Source organism: Leguminivora glycinivorella, chromosome 2 (genome assembly GCF_023078275.1).
Source record: "Leguminivora glycinivorella isolate SPB_JAAS2020 chromosome 2, LegGlyc_1.1, whole genome shotgun sequence".
Lineage (NCBI taxonomy): Eukaryota > Metazoa > Arthropoda > Insecta > Lepidoptera > Tortricidae > Leguminivora > Leguminivora glycinivorella.
The window spans coordinates 2,220,583-2,239,835 of NC_062972.1; the positions used below are offsets into that span (position 1 = coordinate 2,220,583).

Consider the following 19,253-nt stretch of genomic DNA (forward strand, 5'->3'; position numbering starts at 1 on the left):
ACAGCTACGTTAGCGGGGGCATCCACCATAACCTTTGATACTTTGATGTACGGCATCAGCATTATCGTGCGAGCCAGCGCTTGTGAACTGGAAACGACCAGCGCGCAACAGGGGCTGATGGTGGGAGTACCTGTCGCAGGTAGGGAAGGTTCTTCGTATCTACAATCTACTTCGTACCTACCATCAGTGCTACAGCTATCTGATAATAGCGTTAGCGGGAGTGTCTATCATCGTCTTCGTTACTTTGATATGGGAGCAGAGAAGAATCATCGTGAAAACCAGCGCTTGTGAGCTGGAAACTTTTTGGACACCTTTTAGATATGTTGCCTTTTAGCTGAAGGGACTTCCTGTCCGCTTATTTCATCCTCAACATGTATTTAAAATAAATCTTCATTCACAACACTATCCACAAAGCTGCACATCCAATATGGATAAGTCGGTTGCCACTCTTTAAAAAGGTAATCTCTATCTATAAAGTTTATCAGTTTTTAATTATAGGGCGTGTGTATACAGAGTGGGGCCTGTAACAAAAGCAAAAAATTAAACTGTAGGTTTTTCTCCTTATACTAATCAACATTTGTTCAGCGACTTTTAAAAATAACTTGTATTTTGAATTTTATCACCCTTGAAAGTTTTTTCTAAGAGGTAATGTATTGCGAATTCTGTTAAGTCTAAAGTGTGACAGACAACGTCAATGACAACAATAATGGCGTACATTGAAGCTAATATTTATTTTGTATGAAAAATTAAAAATTTAAAGACTTCATAATTTTTAAAAGTCACTGAACAAATGTTGGTCAGTTTAAGGAGTGTAGCCTACAGTTTGATTTTTTGCTTTTGTTACAGGCCCCACCCTGTATAACCTCAGGTTTCAGTCCCAGATTTTCATTAAAAAACTTATCGGTGTCCTCAAATTTTTCATACGCAGTCGTTCTTTTTTCGGAAGCAGCATACCTCTAAATACACTAGGGATATGTTACTCAAGGTGTTTGTTGCTCATTCATCGTAATCTCTCCACAGGGGCAGTGATAGGTTCCCTGCTATGGGGGTACTTGGGCGACACTCGCGGCCGCCGCCGCATGCTGTTGTTATCTCTGGCGCTGGGCGCCGCGTCCAACGCGCTGGCCAGCATATCTGTCAACTGGGTCATGCTGATGATCGTCCAGCTATGCACTGTCACTTTGTGAGTTGATGGTTCAATTATGGTTAATCCTAAGGGCAGTTACCTTCCTCTTAAGATGCATTGTCTGACAGAATTTCTTCCTATTCTTAGAATCTGGACATATGTACCGTTAAAACTTTACTATAGCTCTGTGGTTACTTTGGACATGGAAATCTAAGTCAACTAAGGAAGACTGAATCTGTATTTGGCGAAAATGAAGTACCGATGTTGGAAGTTTGCAAAGTTACCAAAAGTGTTTGGCTGTTAAAAAATATTTATTTTCTCCAAATTGCTTGTTTTACTAGGTAGTCCTCCTGTCAGGTATTATAAAGACCTTGGTTTTTAGTCTTCAGTTGAATTAAATCCAACATTACCGAAATCATGGTTATTTTTGCAGGGGTTCAGGGATATACGTGCTGTCTATGACTCTGCTTAGCGAGAGCGTACCATTACAGAAACGTAATGTTGCCATGGTGCTTGTTTCCAGCGTCTTCCTCCTTGCGCAAGGCATCATAGCAGGTCAGACCAAGTACCTGAATCCATAGGAAATGACCAAGTATCTATAGTATCTATTATTTAATATACACATCACACCATGAAGATCACGTCCACCATGTACATCACGTCATGAAGGATGCTGGTGACATTTTCTCGCTGTATCGCAATGCTGATGTGTTTTGACTGTTTGAGAGGAAGTCGCCAGCTCTTTAGTCACCAGTTACCTCAACCAGATATTTAAAAGAAGTTAAGAATGCTTTTTTAATTTCATAAATTACTCCTCCATTTGTTTTAGTAATATCTATCCCTATCATCCCCCTGACGTTCTCTTACCACCTGGAAGCACTTGGAATCTACTGGAACTCTGGCGAACCCTCCAGGTGGTATACTCACTGCCGTGCCTGATCTGTGCGGCCTTCTGGATGCTTATGCAGGAGAGCCCCAAGTACGTGCTGGCAAGTGGAGATGAAGACCAGACGATACAGATCTTGAGAACTATACACAGGTTGAATAATAGCAGAAGGAAGGAGGAATTGCAAGTATGTTAAATTGTATTTACTAAGATGAATCAGATCATTTAGTTCTAATACCTGAGCTCTAAGATTTTTCAATTTAATTTCATTGTGTCTTTCTTCTTCTTTAAAGCCTGTTAGCCTCTGTGGTGTAGGGTTGGAATCATATTACTCCATTGGCTACGATCTTTACCATAAATAATAAATAATAAATAAATAAATAAATATTATAGGACATTCTTACACAGATTGACTGAGGCCCACTGTAAGCTCAAGAAGGCTTGTGTTGTGGGTACTCAGACAACGATATATATAATATGTAAATACTTATATACCATAAACTATTATTTTTCTTCAAAACGTCTTTTTTGCGGTATATTGTGTTCCATTTACCACATAAATCAATAAATGGTGTCGCTAGTGACGATCATAAACTGAAGATTTTGTTTATTTGTTTAAAGGTAAAAGAGCTGCTGTTGGAGACAGATGATTCAGAGAAGAAGTCAAGTGCGAAAGAGCAAATAGTGCCGCTGTTCAAGAAGCCATATTTGAAGAGCACGCTGATCATGGCCAGTCTGTTCATATTGTTCCAAATGTAAGTTCTGTGACGATTGTAATATATATGGATGTCTATACAGTTATGGGTTTGGGAAGATCGTGGTGCTTTGTGCTGCTTGTACACAGACGTAATGGAAGGCCGTTTCTAGTTTTTGACCTTCCTATACTAAACCTATATATTTTTCTCAAACATGGTATGAAATATTGATGTTATGTGCCTTATAATTGGCAGCAAAGTATGACGTTGCAGGTGCGGCTAGGACGATTGATAGATAATGGAATTTCATACAAACCTTGCAGGCCAAGGCCGGCAAAGTCTTCATTTCCAAATACAGATAAGACATAACATCCAGTATTTAACCAATTAAAAAAAAAAATATATAGACGTGCCGACTGCAACTGGTACGGGCCCTAGACAATATTTGATTTTGGGTGCGTTTTCATACAAAAAAAAATTTTTTCGTTTTTTTTGAATTTTTTTTTAACTTTTTGTTTTTTTTAAGCGTATACGGGGTTCAAAGGGGAACGAAAATTCGATTAGCTCGTTTAGGAGATAAGCCATCCAAAGTTACTAAGTAGACTTTATTTATTTCATACCATGTACATACCTCGGCGGGAAATGGGGTTGCCGGCCGAAGACATATAGACGGCCGAGCGAAGCGAGGCCGGAGTAGGCCCTTTGTCCCGGCCTCTGTAGTAAAATCAAAATGCAATGAAATATTACTTTACGTTATTATTATATTATTGGGCGCAACAACTAGAAGTAAAATTTGAATTTTTTGGCCTAGGCCTGCAAAGTAACATTGTCCTTTAGAGTATTTCATTTTCCCGGCCTCTGAGTATTGATGTTATGTGCCTTATAATTGGCAGCGAAGTATGACGTTGCAGGTGCGGCTAGGACGATTGATAGAAATCGAATTTTACAAACCTTGCAAACAGTTCAAAAAGAAGCTGATTTGACTAGTAGGAAACTAAGGGGATTTATAGACGTATTATGGGTTGGGAAGATTTGATTTTGGGTGCGTTTTCATACATTTCAAAGCTGTTTGGTACCAATATTAGGTTTTAAAAATATAAGGGTTTACTAAGATCGTTTTTTAATAATATTAATATTTTAATACTATGTTTTAATAAGTACCTATATTTTAATACTATGAAGAAGCTTGTAGATATTGTTACTTGGTAAATTATCTTCATAGATACATTCTGGTGTAAATTTGTAATTATCTTCATAGATATACATCCTGGTGTAAATATGTGAATGTGTTAATCTTGCATTAAGAGTAATAAAGAGACCAGCATGTTATTAAACATAAACGAAACTATCGTACTTAAACTAAATAATAATTATAGGCGACGTATTGACAATTGGTTTTTGAATTACATTATTGCTGTTTGAGTTTATTAGTAGGCCGTTAAATTCTTGATCGTTTATGATTAAATAAGTTATTTTTGTACCCAGCATTGTGGCCTTCATGGTTTGGGCACCAACCATCTCCAATCAGCTGATGACGCTTCTGGAGACAGGCAAAGGTTCGGACCTCACGCTCTGCCAGGTCATTGCTACTCAGATCGACGCTGATGTAAGTTGTTAGCTTTACCTACTAGATCCGCTGGGTTGTTATACTTTTAAATTAGTTTTTTTTCTCTGAAGCCATAAATAACCTTTGCAAATACTCCTAACAAATAGGTACTAAATTGTTTCACTGAAATTAACACTTTAGCACCTATTTCATCATATGAAACAAATGGGTAGACATTTCTTTATTCAGTTAAAGATACATCGACTTATTTCACCCGTTCCGAAATAAAATGCTAAGCCGTTTCACATACCTAAACTTCTCCCCATATTCTATATCGTGTGTTTCAATGACCAAACGTTCTCTCTTACCAGCTTTTTATTATTGGTCTTCTATTCCGTTTCGTTAATCCAATAGGTGTGTGCATTTCAGCTTGATGCAGCACCCTGTTCCATTAACAGCACCGCTATGCTGCTTCTCCTGGCCATGTGCTCGCTTCAGTCTGTCTACAACACCCTCCTCAGTCTGGTAAGTAATATTATGTTCATTATTAATGAGAGTATTGTCACGCAAAATAAGTGACCCTAGTAACCCTAATTGATAGCCATCCTAATTGATAGCCATAATACAGGCATCATGTTTTAAAGATAATTTATGCTCAGCATAAATACATGTTACTTCAGCTCCTTATATTTTAAGTATGTATCAACATTTAGTTTCGTAACTTTTATTTTCTCTACTAGTTCTTTCTTTTCCTCCTTTTAATCTTCGACTTTTAAATCTGCACCGAAAAGAGTATGAAAATACTAGTCGATATTTGCCACAGAAGAGGTTCCTCGTATAACAATATCAAACTTGGCCCACAGATAGTGGATAAAGCAGGCCGCCGCAACACAGCCATGATTGTCGCCGCTGTGTGCGGTTTGTGCGGAGTCCTTGTCAATTTGGTCCCTAACACTACAGGCACGGCTATTCTGTTTGTGATATTCTCTCTGGGAGCTGTCACTATGGGATTCTACACTGCTATTGCTGTTACACTGTTCCCTACAAAACTGAGGTTTGTTTGATTGGTAATTGCTTGCAAAGAATATAAAGCGAGTCCTAAACCTTTAAGAAAGATTTTTTTTTCTTTACTACAACCTTTTTCTAATTTTGTAGTACCCAAGCGTCAATCATAGCCATCGAAATGGATTGCTAATTTCTTATGCATATGTCAGGATAATCCTATACCAGTATCTTTCAAGACATTGAGAGTACTTGTGTCAACATCAATAATAGCGGACACAACACAAAAAAATACATAATCGAAGTATTTATAGCTGATATTATACTCGTAAATATAGGGCAAGCCGATCTTAATTTGATTCTGACGAACCTGATCTTAAGTACTTTGCTTATCTTTTTCTTCCTGCCACATTCCCATTTTCAATTTTTCCATTTTCATTTTCAACTTTTTAAGTACTTTGCTTACAAGTCTGTTGGTAGAATAAGTGATGGACTAAGAAATGTTGTTTTCAGGACCATGGCCATGGCGATGTCAATGATTGGCGCTCGGTTGATGAGCGTTGTCTTCATTCAGATCATCAACTACCTCCTCGTCAACTCTTGCGAGCTGGGATTTTACCTCTTCTCAACTCTTTTCGCTTGTAAGTCCTGTATTTTGCTGCTCCATCTACTTTCTAATCTAGGCTTAGACTTCCATCACATTTTGCTCCAGTGTTTTTTCTATTAAATACTCTTCCTCAATAGATACAGATACCTGATCTAAACTTACTCTTGTTAATGTATTAAGTTCATCAAAGAAGCACACATGATTGACTGTTTTTATGATAATATTTGCTGTTTTCTTTACAGCTTCAGCGTTGATATTGGCCTTGCTACCAGACGACCGCCGGCTGCTAGCACCACCGAAACCCAATCCCGAGATCTTGGATGACCAACATGAACTGAGGACATCTTTTCAACGACGATTTTCGTGAGGCTATTTCAACGGCCTAGCCAAAATTTGGATAAAAGAAGGCCTCTTTGAGAAACGGTTGACGCAACCCTTCTGTCAATTAGTTGAACTGATCTAAAATTGATGGCGAAATTTGCTCTTCAGTAACATCATCACGTTGATACCCTCATATAGTCAAATTGCTGTTGAAGTTACAAATATTGTTGTCAAGCGTTTTTATTACAAAATATTAAAGTGCAAAGTTGTTACTTGTTTGTTACTGTTTTTAATTGCTTTTGTAAAAATATGTAGGTATCTATAAAATGAACAATAAAGATCTGTAATTATTTTTAGTCGTTTTTGTACCATTGAATAGTGAATGAATCTATGTTTAACTAGTAGACGTATGGCTAGAAGCGCCTCACAATAGATTCATGGCAATCATTTTGTTTGATTCTGCACATTATAAATAATTAAACTAAAATAAAACTATGGAAACGGATTAAATCGCGTATCATGAATTGAAAATTCATCCGGACGTTTCGAACACTTTACAGCGTTTGTGGTCAACGGGTGACACTATCGCGGTAACCGAAGACAGTATTAATTAAAGTATTTTTTTTTGACAATTGGCATGCTACATGAACAAATGTTTTTACTTAATTATTATAGTATGTAATTCTATATTTCGTCATAAATTAAATATAACAAGATCATACCATCCCATACATTAAAATGCGACCGCCTAAGACCTCGCTTACACTCCACCACACATAGATGGCGCCACAAAAAAAATGTCTTGTAGCTTTCGATTATACTTGTAGATGGCGTTAAGTGTCACTTTTGACATAGATTTACGGCTCGGAATTGACACTTAATGCCAATCTAGAAATAATCGGTGGCAACAAGGCATTTTTTTGTGGCGCCATCTATGTGTGGTGGAGTGTAAGCGCGTTCGTAGGCGGTCGCATTTTAATGTATGGGATGGTATGATCTTGTTATATATTTAATTTATGATTTCGTTAAAAAATTATGTTATCAATTATCATTTTGATTCTTACTGTGAGTTGATTGCTGTAAAACAAGACTATGTCAATTGTGCAATCAATCAAAAATAAATTTGTTTTAATTGACGAGTACCCATACTGTTTATTCATTCTGTGGTTTCTGTAATTCGTTGTCTCCTATATTGTGCTCCTTTGATTATATTTACACATTATCGATTAATAATTTAACCGATTTATATTTCAATTTAAGCACATAATTTTCTGATGCGTGCAAATGTTTTTCAAAATTGTAACTGCTTGAAATTGACAAATATTCATTTAAAGACATCACCTCATGTGAGATGAACATTGAACATTTACCTACTACCTATTTATTATAAGTGATATATAATGACCTGATACCGTTTTAACTTATTTGCTCAGTAAAACTAAGAAAATACAGACTTAGTTTGAAGATAACATGTCTGATGAAGATACGAATGTAAATAGCATTCTAAGATAGTTTTGTGTTCTGCGCTGATTTTGGTGTAAAATGTTTCAAGAAAAATGTGTGGAGCCGAAACTGGAATACACATATGATGAGGCTGTGGAGTTAGCTGGTAAGTAAGTGTTTATATTGTTTCACATAGTTTTATATTTTGTCTTTATTTATCTTTCTTCAGGTTCTTATCATTGTTTATAAGATGTGAACTATAGGGAGATAAATCTTTTTATAACATGGATAGAAAATCGCTTGGTTTCGACGATTGACAAGTTGGTTCAAAGCCTGGTCAATATTTATTAAAAAACCGTCAGAAAATAGCTGATGTTTCGTATTCCTGTCAAGTAGGTATTAATTATTTGTTTATGCTGTTACCTTAACCAAAAACGATATAATACGGGGCTGACAAATCCCATACAAAAAAGCGTACCCCTGAAATGTATGGGGTTTTTAAGGCTTAAAACTAGATGGTGCTATTTCGCAACCTGAAATTAGTGGCCAAAATCATATTTTCCCCGAATATTATTGCGTGTTTTTATTTTTTAAAAGAACAAATGACATATTTCTTAATTTTAATATAATTAAAAAAAATTGTAGGCATCATCAATGTAGTTATGATATTGTTTAATAGGTGGCGCTAAAAAATCGAGGTACGATTCTTAGTATGAAGATTGTAAATCCTATATAAATTATACTTGATGCCTTAACTAATAATATTAGTAGATGGATTGGAGCGTACATACTTCTTTTGTTAATTTTTCAGGCCATGGCCGATACAACTACCTGGTTCTGGTGGCGTGCAGTATCATCAGTAACGCGGTGGCTCTGGACATGTTCGCCTTCGGACTGATCCTGGCTACAGCTTCGTGTGACCTCCAGCTGGGCATAGGGCATATTGGTCTGCTTGGGTCTATACCATTCGCTGGTAAGTTTGTAAAATAGGTTAGGTCTACTAACTTGGTTTGCTAGATGATTACTGTAGGAGTACTAATTTACGTTGAAACGCTCGATTTAAATCTTCAGTTATACATATTTCTAACATTCAGAAGATTTATATACGTGACATTGACACCTCGACGACAACAACGTATAGGGTGCAAACTGCAATTATTTTTTTCAGAAAATTGCACCTTACCCACCAACGTACAAGGTGCTATCTGCTACAAAAAAAAATCGCAGATTTCGCCTTGTACGTTGTTGTCGTCGACCTATCAATCCAAATGTCGTAGCGGCCGGAAAGCAGCCAGCAGAAATTGATGACTCAAGGAGGTTAGCTAAAGCCGTCACAATTATAATATATTAATTACAACACAGCCGTTTTTTTATTAGCCTAAATGGTGTCCCACTGCTGGGCAAAGGCCTCCCCTTCCTTTCTCGTCCTCACGGTTTGATGCCCGCTCTTGCCAGTCGCTGCAAAATACGTCGAGATCGTCCCGTCATCTCTTCTTTGGTCGTCCTCTGCCCCGGCTAATTTGATATTTTTTAATATAATTATTTTTGTTTTCCCGTCTTGCACAGCAAAACGGAGCGACGAATTGACGTGTTATTTCATGGCAGAGATAAGTAGTTGAAGGGATGGAGAGTGAAATAGACTACTTTTGTCTCTTTCTAACCCCCCCCCACTTCCTGCCCATTTGCAGTTGGAAATTTGCACGGAGCATTCCGCAATTTCGAATTTAACGTTAGTAAATTCGAAATTGTAAAGTTGTAGGTGTGATACTGTTTACAATTCGAAATTACAATACAATACAATACAAAGCATTTATTCATGGTAAACACATAAAAAAATACAAACAAATGGTTATAAAAAAAACAGCAAAACACAACAAACTTGTGTTTTAAATTAATATTAGGCACGGATGTTCTTAGATATGTAATGGAAAAATTATGCTTCCAGGTCTTCTCTTCGCCTTTCCATGGGGTTACTACGCTGATATCAGCGGAAGGAGACGGGCACTGTTGCTGTCCTGCTCTGTCGGCTTCATCATGGCGGCTGTCGGGAGCCTGGCTCCGAACTGGCAGACGCTGCTGGTGCTGAAGTTGGTGGGCTGCAGTTTGTAAGGGTTTCATGCAATCGTATAGATACTATAGATAGAATGATAGATAGGTAAGTAGAAGATAGAAGACAGGTAGGTAAATACATAGATGGTAGCTGGCTGGGTGGACGATTGATAGTTGGATAGATGGCTGGAGGTTAGATGGATGGTTGAAGGCTGGATGGATAGGTTGAAGGAGTCAGACAATCTTCCTTTTCCTCATTTCTGAGGGTCGCAACTACATGAGGTCGTTAATTTGTGCACAAAAGCTCTCCCCTTAGCACGGTCTTCTGCAGTCCTACTAATAGGCGCCTGTGTTAGTCCCTGCAGGCCTTCTTGTAGCTGTCCGTACAGCTGGCTGGTGGGTGGCCAGTGGCCACTCCCCCGTCCTCTATCCACCGTGCCAAATAGAAAGATGAATAGACGATAGCTGACTGAATGGAAAATTGATGGATATTAGACACATAATTGAACAAACGGATGTATCTGATGATAAAGTATGGAAGGATGGGTGGATGGAGTGATTGATAGATAGAGACTGCTTACAAGAGCAGTGCAGATAAATAATAAACTAAACCTAGCTATGCTATGTTTCAGTTCAACGGCATCGTTCAGCCTGACCATGACGTACTTAGGCGAGTGCACAGGGAACAAACACAGAAGCCAATACATGTTCATCATGAATAGCATCAACCTGTTCTCCGAAGCTGTTACGTTCAGTAAGACCATTTATTTTGCTATTTTACTGAGAAGGATATAAACAGATGTTCTGAAATTAATCTATTTGGTACCAAACTTGTGGCGCAGAAGGGAACTGATGGGATTAAAGACGTCTTCTCTCATTACCATCTCATTTTTGAAAAACAAAATATTGACCGATGGAACTACTAACACAAGTCGTTTCATTAATTAAATTGCATAAATCATTTATTTGCGTAAAAATAAGGTCAAATTACAGGTGCTACATATTCAAAAAGATTCTCGTTATTCAACCGTCCACAAACAGCATTCAAATATTGTTCTTAAACTAAGTATATATGTACTTACCGGCAAAACATAGAGGAAAGGGCGAAGATATTATTTTGAATTCTTGTTTCAGTGCTAGCTCTTGTCATCCTACCACTGACCTTCAACATCCCCATACCCTGGCTCAGCATCACATACCGGCCCTGGCGGCTCCTAACCCTCATTCTGGCTATACCCCTCGGAGTAGGAGCGACCATGATGTGGTTCCTGCACGAGACCCCAAAGTTCCTTGCAAATAGGGGGTACAATGAAACGGCGTTGGAGGTGCTGAGGAAAATCTTTGAGGTCAATGGAGGGAAGAAAGAGGAGTATCAGGTATAGTAACGTAGTAGTTTTACGGCTTCATATTCTACTCCTAAGTGGCTACCTAACCTCAGTAGGAGAACTGTGGTATCCGTGTTAGATCCTTGAATAAATTATTTCAAAAAAAATATTCAGACCGATCATAATAAAAGTATAATAAGATTATGAATATAAAAACAATATCGTGAGGAAACCGGACTAATTCCGCCCTAGGTTTAGTTACCGTTCGGGTTGAAAGGTCAGATGGCAGTCGCTTTCGTAAAACTAGTGCCTGCGCCAAAGCTTGGGATTAGTTGTCACAGTGGACCCCAGGCTCCCATGAGCCGTGGCAAAATGCCAGGATAACGCAAGGAAGATGATGTTCGATTGATATTTAACATATAAATAGTAATATCATCTTCAGGTAGGTATAAATAACCATGTTTGAGACTTCACTCACAATAAACCATCCTTTAATTCACAAACTGGATGTAGGTCATTATTGGATCTAAATAGTAAAATTTGCTTTCAGGTTAAAAGTATAACAAAAACTATGGAAACACAGAACAAGGAACCGTTTTGGAAGTCAATCGTACAGCAAACGGTGCCGATCTTCAAGCCGCCTCTCCTGTGGAGGACGATGCAGCTCTTCTATTTGATGATGCTCTGCTGTGCCATGTAAGTGATACTAATGCTATGAAAGATCGTTTACTGGGTACTTAATAGTAGTAATATCGAACTGCTGATGATAACCGCGACAGTGTTGTTCAGGCTAACTTAAAACGTCCGTGGACGCTAGATCAGGCGCAATAGAAAGGCGTCTATAGACATCTAGTGTCCGCAAAAATGTTAATGGTGTTATATATTTAACATTTAAATGGTGTGTTTAAATTATCAATAGGAGCTTGTTTTAAAGAGAAAATCATTGCATAGTCACAAGGGTTTCACTTATTTGGGCCATTTTTTTTTTCAATGTTGTCCAGCCCACTATTTTTGTAACATAAGTATTTTTACGCGATTCACACTCAGAATCGTGAGGTCTTTCCATCCTGATAGGAGAAAAAAAAATGTCCCTAGATTTCCATACATTTCTCAATCCTTCCATTCCGTTACCGCCATACAAAATGTATGAAAAAATGTTAACGGAATGAGAAAAAAACCTTGGGACACTTTTTTTCTCCTATTAGGATTGAAAGAGCTCGCGAGTCTGAGTGGAAGCCAATTTCCAAATCCAAAAAAAAGTGGGATGGACAACCTTGAAAAGAATGGCCCATTTAAGTATTTTTCTTGTTACAGTAACAACATATTCGTGATGTGGTACCCCACTATTGTCAATTCCTTCTTCACATCCCTCTCACACGGTGTGATAGAAGAGAAAAGCTTCTGCGATAGGTTCGTTAGTAACCTGACAGCCAATCCTAGTGAGACTGCCGATGTAAGTTAAGTATTAAGACACATTTTATATTATATTCTTTAAAAAATCAGGAATATTTTTGACTGACAGAAATACCTAAATAGACATAAATTATACACAAAACCTAGGATAAAAGCACACCAGGGCTAGTTTCTTATGATATGCAAATACTAGTAGGTATGTTATGTACATGAATCGCCTGAAATTAAGCGGCATCAGAACGAATTGCTATAATATTTTATAAACAATCTAAAACTTTTTTTTTTTCATCTTTAATGATACCAATTCTATCTTCCAGTGGTCCTGCAACGACACCATCACCTCCAGCACTCTGTACACCGGCATCGTCACCGGTTGCTTCTACACCTTGCTGAACCTCATCATCTCCAAGGTGGCCAAGTGGCGCCGCAGCGTTTTGCTCACCATCTACCTCATCCCTGGCGTCTGCATGATCTTGACTAATGCTGTGAAACAGCCTATCGCTAGTTTGATCATGTTCGCTCTTGTTCAGGGAACGGCTGTTGGCATTGGGGTTGTGGCGTCGTATTTTGTGGATCTGTATCCGACTTCTTATAGGTGAGTTGACCTATACCAAATCAAATTCAGGAGCATTGGTGACGTAAGAAATATGCCTATTTAAATTGCTATCCCGATACATATTTTTTAACTGATTGGCGGGATTATGCGACCTTCTTGCCAATGTCACTTCTTCCTATTCGCAGTTCTAGACAATCTGCATTCTACGCAATTAGTACTTCACCTCATTCGCTATTGTGCACAGTTATTACTTGTGAGCAGTGGCGATTCTTCCTATTCGCAATTCAGCACATTCTGAATTGAACACAATTGGTTTTTGACCCCATGCGCTATTGTGTGTAGTCATTATTTGTGTACAGTAGCGATTCTTCCTGTTCGCAATTCTGCACAATCTAAGTTCCACACAATAGGTATTTCGCCTCATTCGCTACTGTGCACAGCCATTATTTGTGTACAGAATAGTTTCTTCCTATTCGCAATTGTACGCAATCCGAATTCGATGCAATAGGTATTTCACCTCATTCTTTATTGTGCACAGTCATTATTTGTACACAGTATAGTTTCTTCCTATTCGCAATTCTACGCAATTCGAATTCCACACAATAGGTATTTCGCCTCATGCGCTATTGTGCACAGTCATTATTTATGTACAGTATAGTTTCTTCCTATTCGCAATTCTACGCAATCAGAGTTCGACCCAATTAGTATTTCACCTCATTCGATTTTATGCACAGTCATTACTTGTGTACAATCTCGTTCTGCACAATCTCAGCTTCCTCAATCCCTGCAAACACGCACACATAGAAACGCAGAAATCTCCTAACATGAGCTCTACGTCGCTGAGGAGTTTTGTTCTGATCTATTATCAGCAGTTCTACTTCATCAGATGTCACAATGTGAACTATTTTAGCATGACAAATACGAACGTTTCCCGAAAAATACGAAGGAAAAGCTTTTCGCACGACATCTGTAATTATTTATTAAACGTTAGCCTATACATATAGTCAGCAAACGTTTGATTTTAACATTTTGTTTACAAGATATTGATATGGTGACTGGTTAGATTTATTTTATTTTGAAATTGGGTGTCAAAATTGAATACAGTGCTTGTAACAACGCCATCTGTAGCAACCTAAATATTATTTTTGATGAGCTAATAATTCTATATGGAGCTTTTCCTACGCTAGTGCGCCGCGGAAAGCACTTTCTGCGTTTCTATGTGTGCGTGTTTGCGGGGATTGAGGAAGCTGAGATTGTGCAGAACGAGATTGTACATAAGTAATCACTGTGCATAAAATCGAATGAGGTGAAATACTATTGAGTCGAATTCAGATTGCGTAGAATTGCGAATAGGAAGAAACTATACTGTACACAAATAATGACTGTGCACAATAGCGCATGAGGCGAAATATCTATTGTGTGGAATTCGAATTGCGTAGAATTGCGAATAGGAAGAAACTATACTGTATACAAATAATGACTGTGCACAATAACGAATGAGGTGAAATAACTATTGCGTCGAATTCGGATTGCGTATAATTGCGAATAGGAAGAAAGTATTCTGTACACAAATAATGGCTGTGCACAGTAGCGAATGAGGCGAAATACCTATTGTGTGGAACTTAGATTGTGCAGAATTGCGAACAGGAAGAATCGCCACTGCTCACAAATAATAACTGTGCACAATAGCGAATGAGGTAAAATACTAATTGCGTAGAATGCAGATTGTCCAGAACTGCGAGTAGGAAGAAGTGACATTGGCAAGAACGTCGCATAATCCGATTGGCGATCGATCTCGATGTCACAAATTATCCTTATGACCTCTATGATGAATCAAAAGTGGCATTCGTGACTTCGTCTTGTTATAGTACATTACGTCAGACTCCGGGAAAGAAGGGCTTCGACAACAGCAGCACAAGCAACCACTTGCTTACTGACACGGTATTTAAACTATAATTAAGATTTCATTTTTTAAAGAGGGCAAAAAACAAATGAAAAAATTAAAATATGTAAAAAAATCACAGAAGAGTTACTTTTAATTATAAAAATATAAGGATACTCATGTCTTTCCCATCACGGAACAATGGTATTCCGGACCTTTGGGAGGCGTGCGCGGGGCCGAAGCCAACGCGTAGAGGCCCTTTCCACACTTTAATGAAATGTAAGGGGTACACCGAGCGGATGTTGCCCTTGCCCGTATCATGGGACACACGCAGAGGCAACACCCAACAGGGTGTAAGGACTATTTGAGAGTTAATGGAATCTAAAATGAACTGGTCTATTTTGATGAAAGTGATGGACTAAATACTGGGCTATGGATAAAAAACCGGACGCCTGCCTAATAAAACGGTATCCAATTTTATTTCCGGCAGACGGTGACTCGTCCCCACAAGATGGGCCCCCACGAAAAGCGACATCCAAGATGGCTCAAGGGTAACACCGGTGTGAGAACTCAAGGGTGTCGAGAGGTGTACACCGCTTTCTGCTAGTGGCTGTTAAGCCACTGTACCAACTCGCGTCTTATGCAAATTTTCACTTCCACCCCTGGGGCATGTTGCCCTAACGACTCCACTCTGGACGGCAAGCCAGAGGTAGAGAGTACTGTCCCACCCACCCGCCTTACGGGTAACAGAACTCCCCAGGAGCACTCGGGTACGTGGGGTCGCTGTTCCCCAACAGCTCGCCACAAGCTGCCCTGCGTTGACTGATTGCACTGGTAAAACCAATGGGCAATGGGGTCGTCACATCCCTACTCATTATTATTATTATAATACTCATATTCTAGATTATGTTTTAATACTCATTATCATTACTTATTGATCCGATTGATCGCCCCTCGTAATGGTTCATCTGGCTTATGACAAGTGATCGACGTGTCGGTTTCCTGTCACTGAGTCGTTCACCTGGCTTTATCGCACAGGTGAAGGACACACACCACAGAAAAGCAACAATCCTTTGAGAAATGCAGCCTAAACCGATATGACAGTAATACTTTTCTCATTTAACGCACAAAACAAATATTGAAGGTGTAAAAAAGTATTATTACGATTGGTAAATTTATCATTATTGTCATCACCCTGTCCCAAAATGTCGTTCACTTGCCTATTTTAGCCAGGTGAACGATGCACAGGTGACCGACAAAATGGCAGTTATTTCGCCAAAACTCAAAAAGTATTTGCCGAACGAACTAAATATTTAGGTGCCTAAAAATAAGCAACAAAATACGAAACATATGTTACAGTTAATGCATTATCTCAAACAATAACCAGTTTATGATTGACAGAATAACGACTACTTACCCGTTACAAACTCCCGTTCGAGGTAATTAAAAATTTCTATTTTCTAATCAAGGCGTAGTGAGCACGTGCCGTTGCTTGCAGGTGATGGCCGATACTGGCGGCTTCGATTCATGCGGGTGACCTATACGTTATGACAGCATTTTATTGCGAGTTTGAGAAAAAGTTACCTACCTTTATGACCGGGCTTTCGACAGCCCGGCCAAAAAAGAGCAGATAGAAATAAAAAAAAAAAAGTAGTAACATCGTAGCAAAGTCTCATTTTATTGTTACTTTTTTATTGTAATGTAGGTATTAGGTATAACAAGGAAGGTATACTCTTGTTTGTCAAGCTGTTGAAAGCCTCGTAAAATCTAGCCAATGATTTTAACTCTTCTCGCGACTATTATCCTTTTTTTGTCCCAGGGCCCTTGTAACAAGCCTCGCTTTGATGACTGCCCGACTGGGCTCTCTCTCAGGCATCAACATCATCGGTTATGTCATGACCTCCAACTGCGAAATGACCTTCTACTGCTGCGCTGCTTTAGTGTTCAGTGAGTTGACTCTGATCTCCTCCTGGATCCTTTAACACTTTGATTTCGACCTTAAATTCGTCAAGGACGTTAAAATACGCACTACAGCCTAATACTTCTCAATATTTACCCCCTTATTCATAAACGTTCACTAAAATTATCACGCCAAAAATTTTCGTTTGTGGATTTCCGACGTATTGGTGTGATAGAAAGGGACAAACGAACTTTATCGGTTTGATAACTTTAGTGCACGTTTATGAATAAGGGAGTTATAATATAAAGCAAAAAGAGTGCCAAGTATGTCTTGTGAGATATACCGTTGATAATGACGTTGATATAATTATTGTGGTCTAATTAGATAATCAGTTTTTTGAAGTCCACACCCCTTCAGCGCATCATCATGGACTTTGTCGGAATGGAAGACAATTATTACTGTGATCGAGTCAATCGGTTCAGGATCAGTTTGTTAATAACTGCGTAGTAGAATTTAAAAACATATTAACAGCAATCGAGGTTTGAACTTCAGACCGACGTCGTCACATCTAAATTAAGCAAACGTCTATTTTGAGATGATTTGAGAGTAACTTTATTTTATATTTCTTTAACACCCTATAGAACTTTGTAGGGTGCTAACTAGTAATAGTTGTACTATTATATATTCTGTGGTAGCACGTAATATTATCCTCTTTATTTCTTTTAAGTCTTAGGCTAGGCTATTTATAATACGAATATAAAAGTAAAATACAAAACCACTTACAAAACAAAAAAAAAAAAATAAACATACATACATACATACAATCACGCCTGTATCCCATGAAGGGGTAGGCAGAGCACATGAAACTACTCAAGTTTCAGTGCCACTCTTGGCAAATAAGGGGTTGACAGAAAACGAAACTGTGACATTGCAGTGACAGGTTGCCAGCCTCTCGCCTACGCCACAATTTAACCCATATCCCACAGTCGCCTTCTACGACACCCACAGGAAGAAAGGGGGGATGGTGAAATTCTTAACCCGTCACCACACGGGTAACGGGTAATATAAACATATTATAAAAAACCTAACCTAGGGTGCCGCCAGCAGTGGGGCACGTAAAATTATTATTACAGACCTTCTTCACTGTCTTTTGAAATAGATATTACCTGTATTTTTCAACTTATTAATTTTTTTTTTTTTATTTATTTAATAAAACATCTTACATAGAAACTTAAATGTAAATACAATGTCCCCCAAAACTGTTTACACAGTTTGACTGTGGGATCTGGGTGAGTCTAAAGGTACATAATTATAATTAGTTGTCATGGTAATGAATACAGATCTACATAAGTATATTGCCAAAGATGGTTAGGTAGTTCACAAATAAATGAGGCATCTAAATTTTGTCTAGGTAGTGTTTGAACAAAGCCCTCTTAAATCTATTTTTGTTTTTCTCCGTTCTAATAGCCACAGGTAAAGAGTTGAGTAAATAAGGTAAGCGTTTTTTAATGAGCCTATCCCCATAGTAATTGCTTACTCTGGGGACAGCATATTTACCTGCAGCTACAGATCTGGTGTTATGTTGTTGGCTCATTTCAGATAAGTTACTCTCTTGATTGCCATGCTGATTAACTAATAATAGATACTTGTGTTTAAGAGTGGCGGGAAGAATTTTACATAATTTAAATAACTTATAATAATCATTTTTATATTTATTCTTAATTTTACTGCTCACTAATAATTTGAGAAATCTAATTTGCAATTTTTCAACTTTTTCCAAATTTGTTTTAAAAGTCAGGCCATAGCAGTCCAGAGAGTAACTTATGATTGATTCCACTAAAGATATATAGATACATTTTAGGGTGCTTGCTGGTATTCTATAGCTAAGGTGATAAAATCTACCGAGTAGGACTCTTAATTTACTACATAAATGCTCTATATGAGAAGACCATGAAAAGTTTTCATCTATTTTCATATTTTCATAATTTGGAAGTGATCTATCTCGCGAGTGAGATACTGTCACAAGTAGTTCATTTACAATATATCCAATCTATACTTTCCTAGTTTAAAACTGTTTTTTATTACAGGTGGCGTTGTTGTGACTTTGCTTCTACCTTCGGACAAAAAAGCCAACGGATAATAAGACAGAGCATGAATAAAATAATAGTTATTTGTTAAACAAGGGGGCAAAGTTGTATTTTAACGCCGAGTGTGGAATTGAAAAACGAGCAATTGAAGGATTTTATAGTTGAACCACGAGCGAAGCGAGTGGTTCGAGAATAGCAACCCTTGCGAGTTTTTAACACACGAGAAGTAAAATACATTTGCGCCCGAGTGTAACACAAAACTTTTCCCCTCATGCACTATAGCGAGCAAACGACAACGCAAAAAATGCGTTTATCACTGCTTCCAGTAGTTCCACAGGTGGTAAATCATCTTTATTACTAGATTCACCTACTTTTATCAATTTTAAAGCAGTTAATTTGACTTTATTCAAGGTCA

The 19,253-nt window shown here is 38.1% G+C and overlaps 2 protein-coding genes across 2 annotated transcripts; both read left to right on the top strand.

The window, feature by feature from the left end:
• The first annotated feature begins 2,069 nt into the window (after nucleotides 1-2,069).
• LOC125240116 lies at nucleotides 2,070-6,535 on the top strand. Its single transcript, XM_048147966.1, has 7 exons — nucleotides 2,070-2,199; nucleotides 2,634-2,767; nucleotides 4,193-4,313; nucleotides 4,683-4,778; nucleotides 5,117-5,307; nucleotides 5,769-5,896; nucleotides 6,105-6,535. Exons 1-7 carry the CDS (start codon nucleotides 2,083-2,085, stop codon nucleotides 6,227-6,229), a joined length of 912 nt encoding a protein of 303 aa, XP_048003923.1. The 5' UTR covers nucleotides 2,070-2,082; the 3' UTR covers nucleotides 6,230-6,535.
• Nucleotides 6,536-7,652: 1,117 nt separating this feature from the next.
• On the top strand, nucleotides 7,653-19,253 carry LOC125240233 (solute carrier family 22 member 4-like). The gene is made up of 10 exons (XM_048148064.1): nucleotides 7,653-7,792; nucleotides 8,438-8,599; nucleotides 9,572-9,731; nucleotides 10,308-10,429; nucleotides 10,810-11,051; nucleotides 11,551-11,696; nucleotides 12,315-12,453; nucleotides 12,731-13,008; nucleotides 16,671-16,798; nucleotides 18,839-19,253. Exons 1-10 carry the CDS (start codon nucleotides 7,726-7,728, stop codon nucleotides 18,889-18,891), a joined length of 1,497 nt encoding a protein of 498 aa, XP_048004021.1. The 5' UTR covers nucleotides 7,653-7,725; the 3' UTR covers nucleotides 18,892-19,253.

What these genes read in the sequence shown, in the direction of transcription:
- LOC125240116 (XM_048147966.1), top strand. Translation starts at nt 2,083, where the DNA reads ATGCTTATGCAGGAGAGCCCCAAGTACGTGCTGGCAAGTGGAGATGAA. An exon ending in CTGTTCATATTGTTCCAAAT is followed by an intron (nt 2,768 to 4,192) that starts GTAAGTTCTGTG and finishes TTTTGTACCCAG; the next exon opens with CATTGTGGCCTTCATGGTTT. An exon ending in CTTCTCAACTCTTTTCGCTT is followed by an intron (nt 5,897 to 6,104) that starts GTAAGTCCTGTA and finishes TTTTCTTTACAG; the next exon opens with CTTCAGCGTTGATATTGGCC.
- LOC125240233 (XM_048148064.1), top strand. Translation starts at nt 7,726, where the DNA reads ATGTTTCAAGAAAAATGTGTGGAGCCGAAACTGGAATACACATATGAT. An exon ending in AAGTTGGTGGGCTGCAGTTT is followed by an intron (nt 9,732 to 10,307) that starts GTAAGGGTTTCA and finishes GCTATGTTTCAG; the next exon opens with TTCAACGGCATCGTTCAGCC. An exon ending in CTGTATCCGACTTCTTATAG is followed by an intron (nt 13,009 to 16,670) that starts GTGAGTTGACCT and finishes TTTTTGTCCCAG; the next exon opens with GGCCCTTGTAACAAGCCTCG.